The sequence below is a fragment of the Schistocerca americana genome, chromosome 9, assembly GCF_021461395.2.
Source record: "Schistocerca americana isolate TAMUIC-IGC-003095 chromosome 9, iqSchAmer2.1, whole genome shotgun sequence".
In the NCBI taxonomy this organism is placed as follows: domain Eukaryota; kingdom Metazoa; phylum Arthropoda; class Insecta; order Orthoptera; family Acrididae; genus Schistocerca; species Schistocerca americana.
Genome location: NC_060127.1, coordinates 26965020 through 26983270, shown reverse-complemented (window position 1 = coordinate 26983270; position 18251 = coordinate 26965020). Strand labels below are relative to the sequence as shown.

Below are 18251 nucleotides of genomic sequence, written 5' to 3'. Positions count from 1 at the left end.
ACGTGGCGGTGTATAAAACCTGTGTCATAAAGGGTTTGGACATTTTACAGCAGAGAAAAACAATGTTTCAAATGTTGTTTCAATGCTGGCACATAGACGGTATTTCTTCTTTCGAGTTGTCTAACGGACGAAGTTAGCGGAGGTTTTATAGTTTGTAGCTTTCTATCCTCTGTTGGAAGGTAATGATAGAGAGAATGTTTGGGTGACAGAAGTGAATGCATCCTGAGAGACACAGATCTGTTTTGGACTGCAGTACCTGTATGTAGTTTGGAGAAGCACTGCAATTCAGTAGCAAAATCCTCGTCCTTCTCCGAGTTCCCAGATTGTTCTATCACGACCTCGTGTTGCAGGAGAAGGCCTCGTTTGGCACCGACCTTACACATTGTACAAGTTGGGCAGGGCTAAGACAACATGTTGCCATCTCCACCAAGTGGTGAAAACACGGTCCTATCACAGGTCACCCTGGTTGCAGAAGGTGGTAGATATAGCGTTCTCTGTCTTCTGCACAGTTCCAAATTAAATTGGAACCATCATATGCACAATGTTGCAGGCATGGTGGGAAAGAGTTAGAGAAACATTTGCAAGAGACGTAAGGACTGTCTAAAAACCATGAAGGAATTTTACTGTAGCAGATTGGTTCGAAAAGGGTGAATAGTTTCGAGACATGCGAGTGCCATGAACACGATTCATTAGTGGCTGTTATCATTAAAAGACGTCACCGTAGGATCCAACGAACATACATCGTTGAATGGAAAGAATTCATTCCAAATTACAGACAGCATTTCTGCCAGAAAGCGTAACAGTACAGATATGAAAAGCTAGTGTACATTTTTTACGACCTCAACCAAGTGTTGCAATTTTTTAAAGTGATTCTTCACATAGCACACCATCTACTGTACGTGATCATTCTCAATCAACCATCGTCTATAAGCCAGTCGGTATGTCACACAACTTCAGACATAGCATCGGTATAGATTGCATTACAAATACTGGAGAAATATGTAGCGGCAGTGTGAGGCAGTTGCAAATACCGGCTTCTTACCATGTTTCTTAGCTGAATCACTTTCTAAATTAGATGATTTTATTACGAGCCTTCACCGCCGGCAACATGTTTCTGCAGCATTGGTCTGTTAATGCACATCCCGAGATAACCGTCTGTGATCAATGTCCCGTTATTTGTGTGGAAAACCACTTGATTCGGAAGCAATACCATACTTCGAGATAAAATTTGTATGGTTTTTAACATGGATATCGTTAACAATACTTGTGTGCGCCTGCAGAAAAAATGGTTCAAATGGCTCTGAGCACTATACGACTTAACTCCTGAGGCCATCAGTCGCCTAGAAATTAGAACTAATTAAACCTAACTAACCTAAGGACATCACACACATCCATGCCCGAGGCAGGATTCGAACCTGCGACCGCAGCGGTCGCTCGGTTCAAGACTGTAGCGCCTAGAACCGCACGGCCACTCCGGTCGGCGCGCCTGTAGAACAAATACCGCTTGTGACAGTAACATGGCCCTTGCGATCGCATTTCTAACATCCGGTGGCTTGTAAGACGATCAAGTCTCTCCTTCTAAGAAACTGTGGTACCAGTCGCAAGAAAAGCAAATGAGAGATGTCCATCCATTGCGGATTTTCGCTCAGTATTGTTTCGTATCGCCAGCAATAGGTTGTTGGCGAAGTATTATACTCAGTAGGATGGGGTGCTTTATAGATTACCGTGAACAGCAGGCTTGTAAAGTATGTGTGTGTTCCGATATGTGCAAAGAAAATGATTACATCCTGTAGTAATCAAGGAATGGATTTGAAGTGGACAGCTGCGATAGTCACAGACGGAACGAAAGTTTTTTTTACTTGGATTGTTATGTCCAGTTGTAAGGATGGTACAGATATTTCAATTTACAAAACCACAGTCGTAAGGAGGGGGCATTTCTGATACTTCACTCATTGTCGAAAGTCCGATTGAGGCTGTAATCGTTTTGAAACTTCCTGGCAGATTAAAACTGTGTGCCCGACCGAGACTCGAACTCGGGACCTTTGGCAAAGGTCCCGAGTTCGAGTCTCGGTCGGGCACACAGTTTTAATCTGCCAGGAAGTTTCATATCAGCGCACACTCCACTGCAGAGTGAAAATCTCATTCTGTAATCGTTTTATTTAATTGTAAGTACAGTGGTCAAATATATATATATATATATGCCTGATATCCTAGGACGATTCTGTCTGCGGTGCGTGGTCCGCGGCGGTGGTGTCCTGTGGAGGGAACAATTGACGTTTCCGGCTTGTAGCTGAGCTGACCGTGTAGCCCTATAGACAGCTGAATAGTGAACTTATACTTAGTATGTGTTGGGCAACTTTCGTGATTGCATGTGTTCTCCGTGGAAATTTGAGAAGATTGAATATGAACATGTGTTTACACTGGACCATTATCCCCTCCCAAGTAAATTGTTTGGTTGACAGCTTCTGCACATTTCCTGTCTTCATTTGGTTGAGACAACATAGATTGTCGTGTATGTTGTTGCATCTAGATGGTGAAGGACGGGTGGAGGGCAGGTTTACTGGCTCTCTAGACGTGAGAAACACGTTAGTTGACTTTCTAAAGCAGAAGGGTGGTTTATAATCTGTTGTATCATCGACGTAGGTATTCGCAAGTGGAACTACGAGCAAATAAATAGCTTTAGTAACGAATGTAGCCTATAAAATGAAAACATTCTGCCTACGAAAATTAATAGGCTCTCATAATTAACTACACTCCTGGAAATTGAAATAAGAACACCGTGAATTCATTGTCCCAGGAAGGGGAAACTTTATTGACACATTCCTGGGGTCAGATACATCACATGATCACACTGACAGAACCACAGGCACATAGACACAGGCAACAGAGCATGCACAATGTCGGCACTAGTACAGTGTATATCCACCTTTCGCAGCAATGCAGGCTGCTATTCTCCCATGGAGACGATCGTAGAGATGCTGGATGTAGTCCTGTGGAACGGCTTGCCATGCCATTTCCGCCTGGCGCCTCAGTTGGACCAGCGTTCGTGCTGGACGTGCAGACCGCGTGAGACGACGCTTCATCCAGTCCCAAACATGCTCAATGGGGGACAGATCCGGAGATCTTGCTGGCCAGGGTAGTTGACTTACACCTTCTAGAGCACGTTGGGTGGCACGGGATACATGCGGACGTGCATTGCCCTGTTGGAACAGCAAGTTCCCTTGCCGGTCTAGGAATGGTGGAACGATGGGTTCGATGATGGTTTGGATGTACCGTGCACTATTCAGTGTCCCCTCGACGATCACCAGTGGTGTACAGCCAGTGTAGGAGATCGCTCCTAACACCATGATGCCGGGTGTTGGCCCTGTGTACCTCGGTCGTATGCAGTCCTGATTGTGGCACTCACCTGCACGGCGCCAAACACGCATACGACCATCATTGGCACCAAGGCAGAAGCGACTCTCATCGCTGAAGACGACACGTCTCCATTCGTCCCTCCATTCACGCCTGTCGCGACACCACTGGAGGCGGGCTGCACGATGTTGGGGCGTGAGCGGAAGACGGCCTAACGGTGTGCGGGACCGTAGCCCAGCTTCATGGAGACGGTTGCGAATGGTCCTCGCCGATACCCCAGGAGCAACAGTGTCCCTAATTTGCTGGGAAGTGGCGGTGCGGTCCCCTACGGCACTGCGTAGGATCCTACGGTCTTGGCGTGCATCCGTGCGTCGCTGCGGTCCGGTCCCAGGTCGACGGGCACGTGCACCTTCCGCCGACCACTGGCGACAACATCGATGTACTGTGGAGACCTCACGCCCCACGTGTTGAGCAATTCGGCGGTACGTCCACCCGGCCTCCCGCATGCCCACTATACGCCCTCGCTCAAAGTCCGTCAACTGCACATACGGTTCACGTCCACGCTGTCGTGGCATGCTACCAGTGTTAAAGACTGCGATAGAGCTCCGTATGCCACGGCAAACTGGCTGACACTGACGGCGGCGGTGCACAAATGCTGCGCAGCTAGCGCCATTCGACGGCCAACACCGCGGTTCCTGGTGTGTCCGCTGTGCCGTGCGTGTGATCATTGCTTGTACAGCCCTCTCGCAGTGTCCGGAGCAAGTATGGTGGGTCTGACACACCGGTGTCAATGTGTTCTTTTTTCCATTTCCAGGAGTGTATATATATATATATATATATATATATATATATATATATATATATATATATATGTGTGTGTGTGTGTGTGTGTGTGTGTGTGTACATGGGGGGTAGTGGAGGAGTTGGGGAGGAAGAGTTGTAATAAAATGGTAAGCCAGGTGGGTAGGATTTGGTGGAATGGGATGGTAGATATGGGGGGAGGGGAGAGATGGGAGAGAAAAATACGAACAAAACTGGCTTATAACAGCTACATTATTGCAAATGATAAAGTGAAGCAATAATGACAATTAGTTACTACTTGATTATGCCCACATTCTGCAAGCTATTGAAAATAACATACTAATTGTAACTTTTGGAGTGCAACCTACTGATTATAGCTGTAAAGGAATGATTGTGGCACTAATTGTGGGTTACTAAGGAATTACATTCTGGGTATGAAGGCTGACAGGCTCCTGTAACTACAAGTAAGAGAGGAATTGATTTATATCAGGAATTGATAATAAAGACCTGCCAGGGTAGCCGAGAGTGCTAACGTGCTCCTTCACGGACTCGGGTAGGCGCGCCAGCCCCGGATCGAATTCGCCTGGCGGGCTAACGACGAAGGCCAGTGTGCTGGCCAGCCTAGATGTGATTTTTAGGCTGTTTTGCACATCCCGCAGCGTGAATACTGGGCTGGTCCCCATGTTCCACCTCAGTTACACGACTCGTGGACATTTGAACTACGTTCGCACTATTCCATGGGTTACACTTGACGCAGACATTTGAAATACGTTCATTCCGTCCCAGTGGGGTACGGTTAACCATAACAGCAGACCACGCAAGTCGGAATTAATACTTGGAATGAGAGAGAGAATTGATAATAAAACACTGCTGTTACAGCAGACTTAGTATGAAAGAAAATGATGAGAGGGAAAAAAGGGGGAAATGTGGGTGAGGATGTGGAAAGGTTTAAAAAAAAAACAGATGGCAAAAGACGCAAAATTGATAGGTGAAACGTGTGGGAAAAACATGACATATTGGATTGACAATGGAGGAGGAGGGGGGGGGGAGGTTCAGGGGAGTGAGTGGAGGAGAGTTTTGAAGTGTAATAATGTGGTAAACCGAGACGAGAGGGAGGAGGAGTTTTTGAGATGATGGGGGCAGAGGGAGGGAAGGAGTCGAAGTGATAAAGAGGAACAAGTGAAGAAAATTGGCTTAGAAGAGCCAGATTGTTATGATTGATAAGGTGTAGCTATCAAGGTAATTAGTTGCCACCTGATTATACCAACTTTCAGCAAACTATTGAAGCTAATATAGTAACTGCAAAATACTGAGTATGATCTAATTATAGCTGTAGTCGAATAGTTATAGTATTAATTGTGGCCTACTAAATGATAATTCTGTACCCATTAAAATTAAAGGTACTTATCGATTATGTCAGAGACAGACTATGAAGCCCTGTAATCGTAGGTGGTCAATTGAGAGACATTGAAACTGGGAGGGGGGGGGGGGACAGTTGGGGGAATTGGAAGGGGAAAAGTAGACAAACGTCTTAAATAAACAGAAATGGTTGGAGTGGTAAAGGGAAGGAGAATGGTAAAAGCTCAGCTACATGAGCAAACCTGCATGAGCAGACCATACCATATCGTGTGGGGAGATGGGGAAGAAAATGAAGGCATTTCGGTGTGGGTGGGTGAAATTATGTAAATAACTAGGGGAAATACACTGCCAGAAATAAATTAGAACACCTAGAAAGACGACGTCGATTTGGATCCAGAGACAACTTGGGGGATAGCAGATGGACTGATAATGGTTTCAACGTCGTCCACAAACATATAGCGCAGTGGCTTTGCAGAAATTGTTACAACAATGTGCGCTAGGGTGCGACTCGTTGCTCCATGTCATTGTCAGATAACTCAGTAACTAGCATCATCCTTTGTTTGTGGTCGCGTATTGTTGACCACGATGCCTGCAAATGGATTGCATTGGAGACTGCTCATTTGATTCAGGGACAGGGGCAGACGTTTCCTCTCGGATTTTATCGCTTCCAATGATGTAATTCTCTCTCTCATAATTTTCCCTACCTGTGGACGCTTGTGCACGCACACACACGCCACTAATCAGCCATTTGAAGTGTAAATGTTTTGATGTAACAAAATGAAGGTGATGTTGTTGTTCAATGGAAAAGTTGGAAATTGAGATTTCGCTTGCTGTTTTATCAATCACAATTGGCGTAAGAATCATGGATTGACCATTGTCATAAAATATTGCATTATGAAATGTGAATAGTCTTTACTTGCAGTTCCGCGTTGCTTGAAGCAGTCACAGCTATTGTGCTATTGATTAAGAAATTGCATTATCGTATTTCTAATTACTTCATGGTCGTAGATACGATCATACCCGGTTGTGAAGTTATTGTTATGACAAAACAATATCCTAAGGGACCAGAAAGTTCTTAATGGCGCAAAAACAACTGTAACATCACACAAAAGGGAAATTCAATATTAAAGCTGATGCAAGAACCGATAAAACAGTTTTCTTTTTATCAATGTAACGCGCACACTGTACTGCTGATCTTGGTGTCTGTAATCTTAGCAAAATGCATAATTAAAATGAAAATAATACTGAGGAATTGATAGGAATGAGCACTGCTAAATGATTCAGTATTCCCAGAACAAATATTTATTATAACTAAAACGTATATCGTACCTTAAGCTTAGTACTACAATGACAGTAGATTTTTATGTCCGTGTCATGTCCATTGAGCGCTCTTTTATACTGTATAGCCATTGTCCTCTTGAGTCGCTCGTGCGTCGTCACGATAAGTTATAACAGTTCTTCTGTTTACACTTCAGTCAAACTTAGATGGAACACGTTTTTATTTATTTAGTAAAAAATTAGATCAGACCGCCACAAATCTGCGTCCGTCTTACTTAAGAAAAACAGTACAAGTCTTTTAGCGCTCAAGGCTTCATTTGTTCTCCAGCGAACCAAATAGTGAAGGATCGCATATCTATCCGTATTTTTCTGTTTATATTGCCGCCCAAAGACGACGAATTACATTATTTAGAAAATTCCACCGTCGCTATGCGACGCCTTATTATACAGTAATTATTCTTTATAAACAAGTATTTGCCTTCTGGCTGAAAGTATTAACTATTTGCTGTTTTAATGAAGCCAAAAATAGCGAATATCACAATGTGTCACCGCGGATTCACAGATCAAAGACTTCAGTACCGAAACAAAACACTGCAACACTGACCACAATGTTTTTTGTCAACTTCAGAGCAGGGATATCAGTAAAGCCTAGTTATTTTCTCAATTATACTAAGAGCGATACAGGGATTTCTTGTACACTGTACACATGAAAGAGAATTGCGTAGTATTCACTCACTGAAACTCTGATACCCGGCTTTCTGATACATGGTGTCCAGAAAAGGACTCCCTGATTTCAAAATTAAATATCTCGAAAACAAAGATCGATAGAGGAATGCAGTAAACCGTATGTTTTTTGTGAAAGCTGTAAGAAGTTTATACAGCAGTTTGAAATAATAGTTACAAAAGCTGCTAACAGATGGCGCTGTAATCGCCATACGTAATGCCTAGTATAAATAGTGATCCGAAGCCCAGAGCGATCAGTTCCACTATTGAAACGTGAAAGGAGGTTAGCGTACCGAAGGAAGAGATTAAAACCATGTACTCCATTGAACAACGCGTTTTTCTGGTGCTAGAGTACCACAGGTTAAAAGAGAGTCCTACGGCAACAAGGCGAAGTTTTCAAGCACGATTTAATGTTCCAAAAGGACTCGATGCGAAAACCATTCGTACGCTGTTCGCAAAATTTCAACGAACGGGTAGCGTAACTGATGATCTAGTGGGGCATGTTGGCCGCAAGCAAACCGCAGTTACGCCTGAAAATATCGCCACAGTTTCTGGAATTATTCAGCGAAATCCAATGTCATCCGTCCGTAGAATTGCATCTGAGACTGGTTTGAAGCGTTCCAGCACGCAGAAAATACTGAGAAAGAGCCTACACATGTTTCCATTCAAAATTCAAACGCACCAGGCCATACCCGTACGAGCTGTGCAACAAAGGGTTGCCTTTGCTAATCAGATGCTCACAATGATTGATAGTGAAGGATTTGATGTTGGGTGCATCTGGTTTACAGATGAAGCACACTTCCACCTGAATGGATACGTGAATAAGCAGAACTGGCGATTTTGGGGTTCCGAAAAGCCATATTGGTGTGAAGCGAAACCCCTGTATTCTCCTAAAGTTACTGTGGGGGCTGCTGTATGCAGCAGAGGCATTATTGGCCCTTTTTTCATTCGAGAAACGGTCACTGGTGCACGGTACGTTGCGATTTTGGAACAATTTGTCGCCACACAGCAAGCGTTAGAGGATCGACCAGGTACTGAATGGTTTATGCAAGATGGAGCCCGATCACATCGGACCGAACAAGTGTTTCGCTTTCTTGAGGACTGCTTCGGGAATCGAGTCATTACTTTGGAATATCCCAAATTTACTGGTGCAGGCATGGATTGGCCTCCCTATTGGCCGGATTTGACTCCCTGTGACTTTTTTTTGTGGGGCACAGTGAAAGACATGGTCTACCCGAAGCATTCCGCCACGCTGGACGAGCTTGAATCGGCGATCTCTGTGGCATGTGAATCCATTTCGGTTGAGACACTACGAAATGTGATGGCGAATTTCATTCTTTGTTTGCTCCACCTCTGTAGTGCCAATGGTGAACATTTTCAGAACATTGTTTGCAAAGATTGTTTTCATACGATTATTTCACTTATGTATGCTGATATGAGCTGTACAGCGTACAGCGCCATCTGTTAGCAGCTTTTGTAACTATTATTTCAAACTGCTGTATAAACACCTTACAGCTTTCACAATAAACATACCATTTACTGCATTCCTCTATCGATCTTTGTTTTCGAGATATTTAATTTTGAAATCAGGGAGTCCTTTTCTGGACACCCGGTATATAGGTAATTACGACTGAATATTTGTCGGTTGTGAGCAGTCCTAACCACTGATCCTCAATGATTTAGGAAAACAACGCCCAGTCTTATTATCCAGATGAGACTTGGAGTTCAGCTAGCTATAGTGTGTGATTACCATCTACTTTTCCAGATGAGCAGTGGCAGCTGGAGGACAGAAGCAACGCCACGCTCACCGTGGACACTGACTGCATACAGCTGTTGGTGAATGCCCTGGACCACCCCACGTGCCCACTGGCAGACCTGCCACTGGAAACCACCGAGCAGCGAGAGCAGTGCCGCGTGCAGCTATGGGACGACATGGTGCTGAGGTCGACCCACATACCCGTCACCAGCTACCTGGCCTACACGCAGAGGTCCAACGTCAACCTCTGCCTCTTGGCCTGGATGGCAGTCAACTCGCTCGGCATTTGTCACGACGTCCCCTTCAGTATGATACAGTCTGTGCACGACGCTGCCTGCTATTTCGGTAGACCTGACGACCAGTCGTGTCTGCAATCAAACGCTACACATGCCATCTGCTCTGTTTCCAGAGCTATTCTGTCGCTGAAGTGTCGCGATTTTTTGTCCCACAAGCCTCAGAAGATGTATAGCGTCACACTTTATCCAAACGGATCGTACTCAAAGCTGTCGGATGATATAAAATGGCGACAAGGGTTCTACAGACGGTATGGAAAGTCGATACAAATAGCACTGAACTACAAAGACAGTTTGAACAATGCCACATTGAAATACAAAGATCTGAAAATCAGCAGTCTAAAATCTTTAGAAATTTCATTTGTAGCGATAAATATTTTTTTCCGCTCTTTGACAGCGGGAGTATATATGTACCTTCCACAGTTACGTAATTTGCCTGGAAAGATATTCTTGTCCTTTCAGATCACGGGTATAATTCAGATCCTTTGTTCTGATATCGTGTATCGTATGTCAGGTGTCCCCGACTTATCTACAGCGGTGCTGATTGATACCGCCCTCACACTTCTAAGCTGTATCTGGCTGAACTCGTTCTGTTACCAAATGTACGCATGTGTCCGTCACCTCAAGCTTCCTAACGACCTACTACCCGATGAAGCAAGAAATCTATTCCGTCGTCAGGTGCTGATTGCCTTAATACCCTGGGGTATAGTATGCACAGCAACCATTGCTTTGGAAAAGACGAGCAAATATCACCTGCTCTACAGTCGGATAATATTCCTCATTGGGATTTTAGTGTCAGTATCTTTCAATTTGGTGTGTCTTGGATTGGTGGGGTACATGTTCCTACGCACTAAGAGATCTATGACTCATCTCAGAATTTACAGTAACGATAAATTTGGCTCAAAGAAAGAAATTCTTTTTACGTCAGTTAAGACTGTCTTCTTAAGCGGGCTAGGTGTCATTGTTAGAATTGGGTTTCACCAAGCGCAAGGTATAGCACAGTTTGTTTACTATTTACATATATCTACGATGGTGCAGGGACCACTGTTGTTCGTTCTTTTCATTTGTAATGGAACAACATTCCCTACACTAAAGAACAGGATACTAGCGTGTCTCAACCCAGACATAATCATTCCAGGGGAAGAGCTGTGTTCAGCAGCTGAGAGAAACCTGGCAAGGAGAAACAATGAACAACCCGTGGTTGCACAATCCTCGTTGTAATTTTCTTGAGTATTTTTCTCAAAAGATTGTATTCACTGTAGGCCATTCTAAAGTATGTGATCAGCTACAGAGACAGAGTCTAGCAGATGAGACAAAATTAAGTGCGACCTATTTCAAAAAACCAGTGTCCCAGTTTTATAATTTTTTCTTTATTTACAATCACGTACTTATTTGTGCATAGTAGCATAAAAAAGTCTAATAATTAATTATAGATATGGAACGTAGTCTAAAGTGAACGAAAACATGTTAAAGGACAGCGCTACACAGGACTCGACCAAAGTGCTTTTGTGGGACGGAATGTTGACTTGTTGTGTTAGAGATACGTGAAAGTGCTGTAGAGGAGGTTAGAAAGTAAAGCGCAGCCAGTGTGGTGGTCTTAAAGAAAGAAGGTCATTATTTTTATAAAGCGTGTGTACAGACAATATTGTGGTGCAAACGACATGTGTCACAAATTAAACGGAAAGGATACAAGTTTTTCCAAGCGTACAACAGCATAGTATGTACTGTTTAGTGTGACAGTTAGTTGGTTAGTTACGTGTTCCAGAGATCAATATCACGGCAACAGCTATGATGTGGAACGTGTGAAGTGCATAAGAAATGCACTCATGAATCAAGTTTTTTTTTAAGCTTAAAATTTTTATTACCTATGCCATTCACTTAAATGGCACAAAGTGCATATATTATACCTATAGATTTATTTATTCCTATTCAAGAATTCAGCTGTGGTATAGGAGGAATTGTCATTGAGATATGATTTCAATTTATTTTTGAAACTATTACTGCTGTGTATCAGATATTTTATGTCATCTCGTAATTTATTAAAATGTTTTACAGTAGCATATTTTACTCCTTTTTGTGACAAAGATAAGTTAAGTAGAGAACAGTGTAAGCCTTTCTTTCTTCTGACATTATAATCACGAATGTCACTGTTGTCTTTAAACTGGTCCATGTTGCTCAGAACAAATTTAGTTACTGAGTGAACGTACTGTGAGGCTGTTGTAAGATTTCCTAACCTTTTAAAGAGATACAAGATGTGCGACTATGGGCCCCACACATTATTCTACCACTTTGTTTTGAGCAGTGAATACTTTCTGCCTATGTGTTGAGTTACCCCAAAATGTTGTTCTGCATGACATCAGAGAGCGAAGGTATGCGAAGTATATTAGCTTAGTCATTTCTGTATCCTGAAAATTGCCAATTATTCAGACTGCAAAAGTTGCTGAACCTAGTCGCTTTAGGAGATCAAAAATATGAATTTTCCACTGAAGATTCTCATACATACTGAAACTATGTCGTTACATATTTTTATCATTTAAACACTGACCTACAGAATATTCCCTGACAAAGACAACTCGAACTTAACCTATTCATTTATTACCCACAATATACAAGCCCAACGCAATCTGACTGCTATACAGTGACTACATGACTTCCAATAATTAACACAAAAGAATGGACTTGAATTGTAAGATATCCTAACAGTAATAAAAATCCAACAAATATGAAATTAAAGAAATATAAAACTATGTCCAACTCTGTTAATTGCCTGAACAAATTTCAATCACCAAACCCCTTTTCCATGTAAGTCACTTACCTCACAGAAAATCTTCATAACACGAACTACAGCAATTACAGCAAGGAGCAGCTACAGCTAGTTAAATAAAAAGATTCTAACTACTATAGACTCTAACTACTAGGAGGCATAAGGTTAGCAAAAGAAAGATTTTGTTGCAGAGCAAACAACGTATTTAGGAAATTTTGCCTTATTCATGTGACATCCAGTTCTCAAATGTATATAGTTGTCAATAATTCCACTGCTCAAATACTATCAACAACATCCATCATTCTACATTTCCTTGCTTCTCACTTTACAATGCATGTCCTATCAACGCAGAGTCTCCACTAAGAAACAAAACATGTCCATACACTTTCCTAATACTCACTAACCGCTAGTCCACCCAACCACAGAATCTGTTGCCGAGGACGCAGAGCGCTGTCAGCGATATTAAAACAGTCTATAGTGCTGCCAACATACAAACAGGCTACTTACAATATGTTCACCCAAAAACTTAGTATGCTCTACCCTTGCTACTGACTTCTGTTGATGTTTTATATTTATTGAAGGAACTGTACTCCTTGCAGCAGAAAATTGGATGTACTATGTTTCTTTTTTTTTTTTTTTTTTTCTTTTCAAAGTTGAGAGCATGTCCATTCGCAGAAGACCAATCAATAACTTTTCCAAAGACATTATTTGTATCATTAATGGCGTTTCTTTTACTGGGTTATTAATGACATTTGTATCATCGCAAACAGTGTCAGTTTAGTGTCTTGTTTCAGATAAGAAGGGAGGTCGTTCAGGTATATCAAGAACAGAAGGGGGCCCATGATCGAGCCCTGTGGAACATCTAATGTAATTTTCCCCCAGCTAGATGAAGTGGCAAACTTCCTCAAATCGGTTAAACCATATAAAGAATCTTTTTGCTTCCTGTTCTGTAGATATGACAAAAAGGACTCACATGCTGTTCCGTTTATACCACAAAATTGTGATTTCTGTAATATAATGTTGTGGTTCACACAATCAAATGGTTTGGATAAGTCACAGAAAATTGGTATTGGTGACGTTTTACTATATAAAGACTCTATTATGTGGACAGTGAAATTGTGCATTGCTGTCTCAGTGGAACAGCATTGTGAAATCCGAACTACGACTTACTAAGTATCCCATTGCTGTTGACATGGCTGACCACTCTTTTTACTTTACTTTTTACTTTGTCGACAATTTTTGAAAATGCTGTAAGCAAGGATAGTGACAGGTAATTATTGACGTCTGTGGTTTCCCCTATTTTGTACAGGGGCCTGACAAAGGCATATTTTAACCTGTCTGGGAAAATACCTTGAGTCAGTGATGCATTACATATGTGACTCAGAATGTCAGCTGTAACGCTAGTAGTAGTAGTAGTAGTAGTAGTAGTAGTAATAGTAGTAGCTTTATTCATCTGTTGATCTCTTTTTACAAGGATATAGGATATGTCAAAGCACTTACAAGTTTAGACCAATTTAAAATAAGCTAATTAGTATAAACATACATTTACAGAGTTCTAGTTAGAGACAATCATTATATTTACTCCTGGTATATAATACTATTCTTGCAAATAACTTATTAAATAATGTAATGCCACACTGTTCACTCATATCTCACTATCAGTCACTGCACACACTATACACACATTGTTTCATAGCACTTCACTCACTACACACACAAAAACATACACACTGGTGATCTCTGGACCATTTTTTGTACCGCAACTTCCCATTTTCTATCCTGGAAAACTGAGTCAGCATACCTCTATAATGAGTGAGATGTTGAGCTCAGAAAGAGGAAGAGGCGTTAGTATTGTGCTAAGCATTGCTTGGGGGTAAGTTTTTCTAGAAAATGAAAAAAGAAGGAAAAAACATAGTCTGAATGTGTTATGTGGAATTTTGGGTGTTTTATAATCATCATTATTATTTAATTGTATAACTTTTTTTTACCAAACCCATACTCTGTTTTATCCAAGTAATCCTTCAATGTATAAAATGTATTGCATAACAGATACTTTTTAGCTTCCATTTGAAATAAGTATATTTTTTCGATTTCTTTAATCTGTTTTGGTGATTTATTGTACAGTTTTATTCCTTGGTAGAAAATGCTTTTTTGAGTTTTATGTTTACTTTTTCTTGGTAAACGTAATTTGAGTCTAGCTCTTGTTCCATGAACATGGACAGAGCTGTTGTGCAGTAATTACCAATGTTATTCTTGATGTGTACAAATATATTCACATGGAGTAGTTAAAATCCCCAGTGTTTTGAACAGACCTTTACAATGAGCTCGACTTATATTTTTGGTTATTATTGTTATGGCTCTTTTCTGGAGTTTGGAAATTGTATTCATATTTTGTGCATCTGTTCCCCAAAAAAGAATGCCATAGCTAAGCTGCACATTGTTTTAATACATCTACATCTACATCTACATGACTACTCTGCAATTCACATTTAAGTGCTTGGCAGAGGGTTCGTCGAACCACAATCATACTATCTCTCTACCATTCCACTCCCGAACAGCGCGCGGGAAAATCGAACACCTAAACCTTTCTGTTCGAGCTCTGATTTCTCTTATTTTATTTTGATGATCATTCCTACCTATGTAGGTTGGGCTCAACAAAATATTTTCGCATTCGGAAGAGAAAGTTAGTGACTGAAATTTCGTAAATAGATCTCGCCGCGACGAAAAACGTCTTTGCTGTAATGACTTCCATCCCAATTCGCATATCATATCTGCCACACTCTCTCCCCTACTACGTGATAATACAAAACGAGCTGCCCTTTTTTGCACCCTTTCGATGTCCTCCGTCGATCCCACCTGGTATGGATCCCACACCGCGCAGCAATATTCTAACAGAGGACGAACGAGTGTAGTGTAAGCTGTCTCTTTAGTGGACTTGTTGCATCTTCTAAGTGTCCTGCCAATGAAACGCAACCTTTGGCTCGCCTTCTCCACAACATTATCTATGTGGTCTTTCCAACTGAAGTTGTTCGTAATTTTAACACCCAGGTACTTAGTTGAATTGACAGCCTTGAGAATTGTACTATTTATCGAGTAATCGAATTCCAACGGATTTCTTTTGGAACTCATGTGGATCACCTCACACTTTTCGTTATTTAGCGTCAACTGCCACATGTCACACCATACAGCAATCTTTTCTAAATCGCTTTGCATCTGATACTGGTCTTCGGATGGCCTTACTAGACGGTAAATTACAGCATCATCTGCGAACAACCTAAGAGAACTGCTCAGATTGTCACCCAGGTCATTTATATAGATCAGGAACAGCAGAGGTCCCAGGCCGCTTCCCTGGGGAACACCTGATATCACTTCAGTTTTACTCGATGATTTGCCGTCTATTACTACGACCTGACAGGAAATCACGAATCCAGTCGCACAACTGAGACGATACCCCATAGGCCCGCAGCTTGATTAGAAGTCGCTTGTGAGGAACGGTGTCAAAAGCTTTCCGGAAATCTAGAAATACGGAATCAACTTGAGATCCCCTGTCGATAGCGGCCATTGTTAGTGTTGTCATCTACTGCAACAGAGCGTTTATTTTTCAAATATATGTTGTCAAAAAAAGACTGGCCATTTGTTCAAATATAAAATGAGTGAGCGACCAATAGAAATGAAACTGCTACTTGTGTGAATATAATATTCAGCCCAACTGAACACCTTTCCCAAGTGGTACTATATAGATTTCATTTTCAGAAACTGTCAAATTACATTTAACGACCATCCGTAATCCTAACGACGAATGTCGTGGAGGACGAGTTGCCACATTGGATACAGCAGAACCGGAGATTGCAGCATGCCTTGCCGTTTTGGTACTTCACAAGGATAGGTGCCAGGTGCGGCTTCCACGCACACACCTCTGTTCTAAGAGAGACGCTGACAGCAGAGGCCAACCACACTGCCGAGGGAGAGCAGATACCTTCCTCCCTCCCCCCCCCCCCCCCCCCCAACTACATCTACACTGGCGGAAGCAGCCAGACTCCACACGACTGCTGCCTGTGCGAGGCCCACCAAACACGTTACATGGCAACGTTTACTGGCGGATTCCCATAAATTTCCTACACTGCTACGCATGTTAAACCAGTCTGAGATAAGGATTGCCAACCTCTCTTTGACCCGCTGGACCTGGTTAAATTTCACCACCGGTAATTAATTCCTCTTTTTCTACATAGCTTCCGTCTGGCAAGATTCTGTGGTTCGATCACGGAAGTGGGGAGATTCCGCTTAAACTCAGTAAATCATCTTCAACTGGTTGTACACAAAACATAGTAAAAAGTCAATAGGGAAACAGTGACTCAAGAAACATCAGGTTCAGATTTCAATGGAAACAATTTATGTTTATTGGTATAAAGTAAGCGCAGACAAGTACATCTCTTTTCAACCAACAATCATTGTTGTTGTTTCTATCGGCATGACGGAGCAGCATTTCATATAGTAGAACTTGCGAACCACTGGCTTGGAGACAATAACATATCTGAAATCAATTGCCCCACCAATATTTCGGGTATTAATCCAATGGAACACCTACAAGATGAGTTTACTGTATGGAGGTGTATTCTCTTGGTTGGGTTGAGGTCCCCTCATTTTGCATAAGAAAACGCTAAATACAGAAGGATATGAACGTTTTACAGCACTGTGTACTGCTAAAATTAGTGGACCAGCCCAGAGACGTGTGCTGCTTCTATCAGCATGACAGTACACCCTTTCATTATGTAGAACTTATGTGCCACTGGCTTGGAGACAATAACATAGCTGAAATTAATTGGTTCACCAAGATTCCCAATGTCAATCCAATAGAACACCTTCAGAATGAGTTTGCCGTATGGGGGTGTGTTCTTGCGGTCACCTCGTGGTCCCATTATTGTGCATAAGAAAACGGTAAATATGGAAGGATATGCACGTTTTACAGCACTGTGTACTGCTCGAATTAGAGGAACAGTCCGGAGATGTCTGTTGTTTCTATCAGCATGACAGTGTATCCTTTCATAAAGCAGAACTTATGAGGAAACGACCTCGGGACGATCAATTTGCCTGCCAAGTTTCCCAATATGAATCCAATGGAACACCTTCGGGATGAGTCGAAACGTCGATTTCAGTCCACGAAAGATCCCCACCTCCTCTGGTTTGTGTTCGTCCCAGTCCTCCGTAGATATTCAGACAGGCATTGAAAGTGTACGTAACAGAGCTAAAGCCCTCACAAAAGAGCGCGGTGCATATATCCTGTATCAGTGTTAATTAATAGGTATCTAGATATTTTTGATATGATAGTATATTAAGATGTGATTGATTTCTATCACGTATCCACAAACCGTATTGACAAAAATGTCAGTCACTGAAATTTCGTATCGATAGCGTTATGTGATAACACTGTTCGTTGTAGATGTCAAATTTGTCTATGGCTTTATTGTGCATATGAAGATATATTTATGGACGCCGTCGGTGTTATGTAAAAGGTGACGCACTCGAAAGATGGGAACGCGACTTTCCGAATGAGACCTGTAACTTTCGCCCTGGAACTGCCTCCGAGGTACGGAAAAACGAAATAATCGACGAGTTCGTTGGAGAAGACAGGCGTGGTACTGCGAATGAAATCGCAACAGTGCTTACAAGACCACACAGTGCAACACAGGAGTGATTCGGATCTTTGGTTATCGAAAATTTGATGTCGATTGGGTCCCAAAGTTGAGAGGACTATCGTCACAGATCTTTTTCTACGAATATCGTGACAAGCTATAAAAACTGGTTTCACGATTATGAGTCTCGAGCGAAGCTCTGAAGTGCCGAATGATAAATATTGGACTCCCCATCAAAAAGGAATGCAACGATGATGCGATCTCGTGGCGAAGGTGTAGGCAATGTCTCCCGG

General features: G+C 42.1%; 1 protein-coding gene across 1 annotated transcript in view; it reads left to right on the top strand.

The window, feature by feature from the left end:
- Positions 1 to 11658, top strand: part of LOC124551276 — a 32327-nt gene extending 20669 nt beyond the window's left edge. The window contains exon 2 of the mRNA XM_047126277.1: positions 9281 to 11658. Coding sequence (XP_046982233.1) covers positions 9281 to 10785 — 1505 coding nt within the window. The 3' untranslated portion in view covers positions 10786 to 11658. The remainder of the gene's footprint in view (positions 1 to 9280) is intronic.
- The last annotated feature ends 6593 nt before the right edge of the window (positions 11659 to 18251 follow it).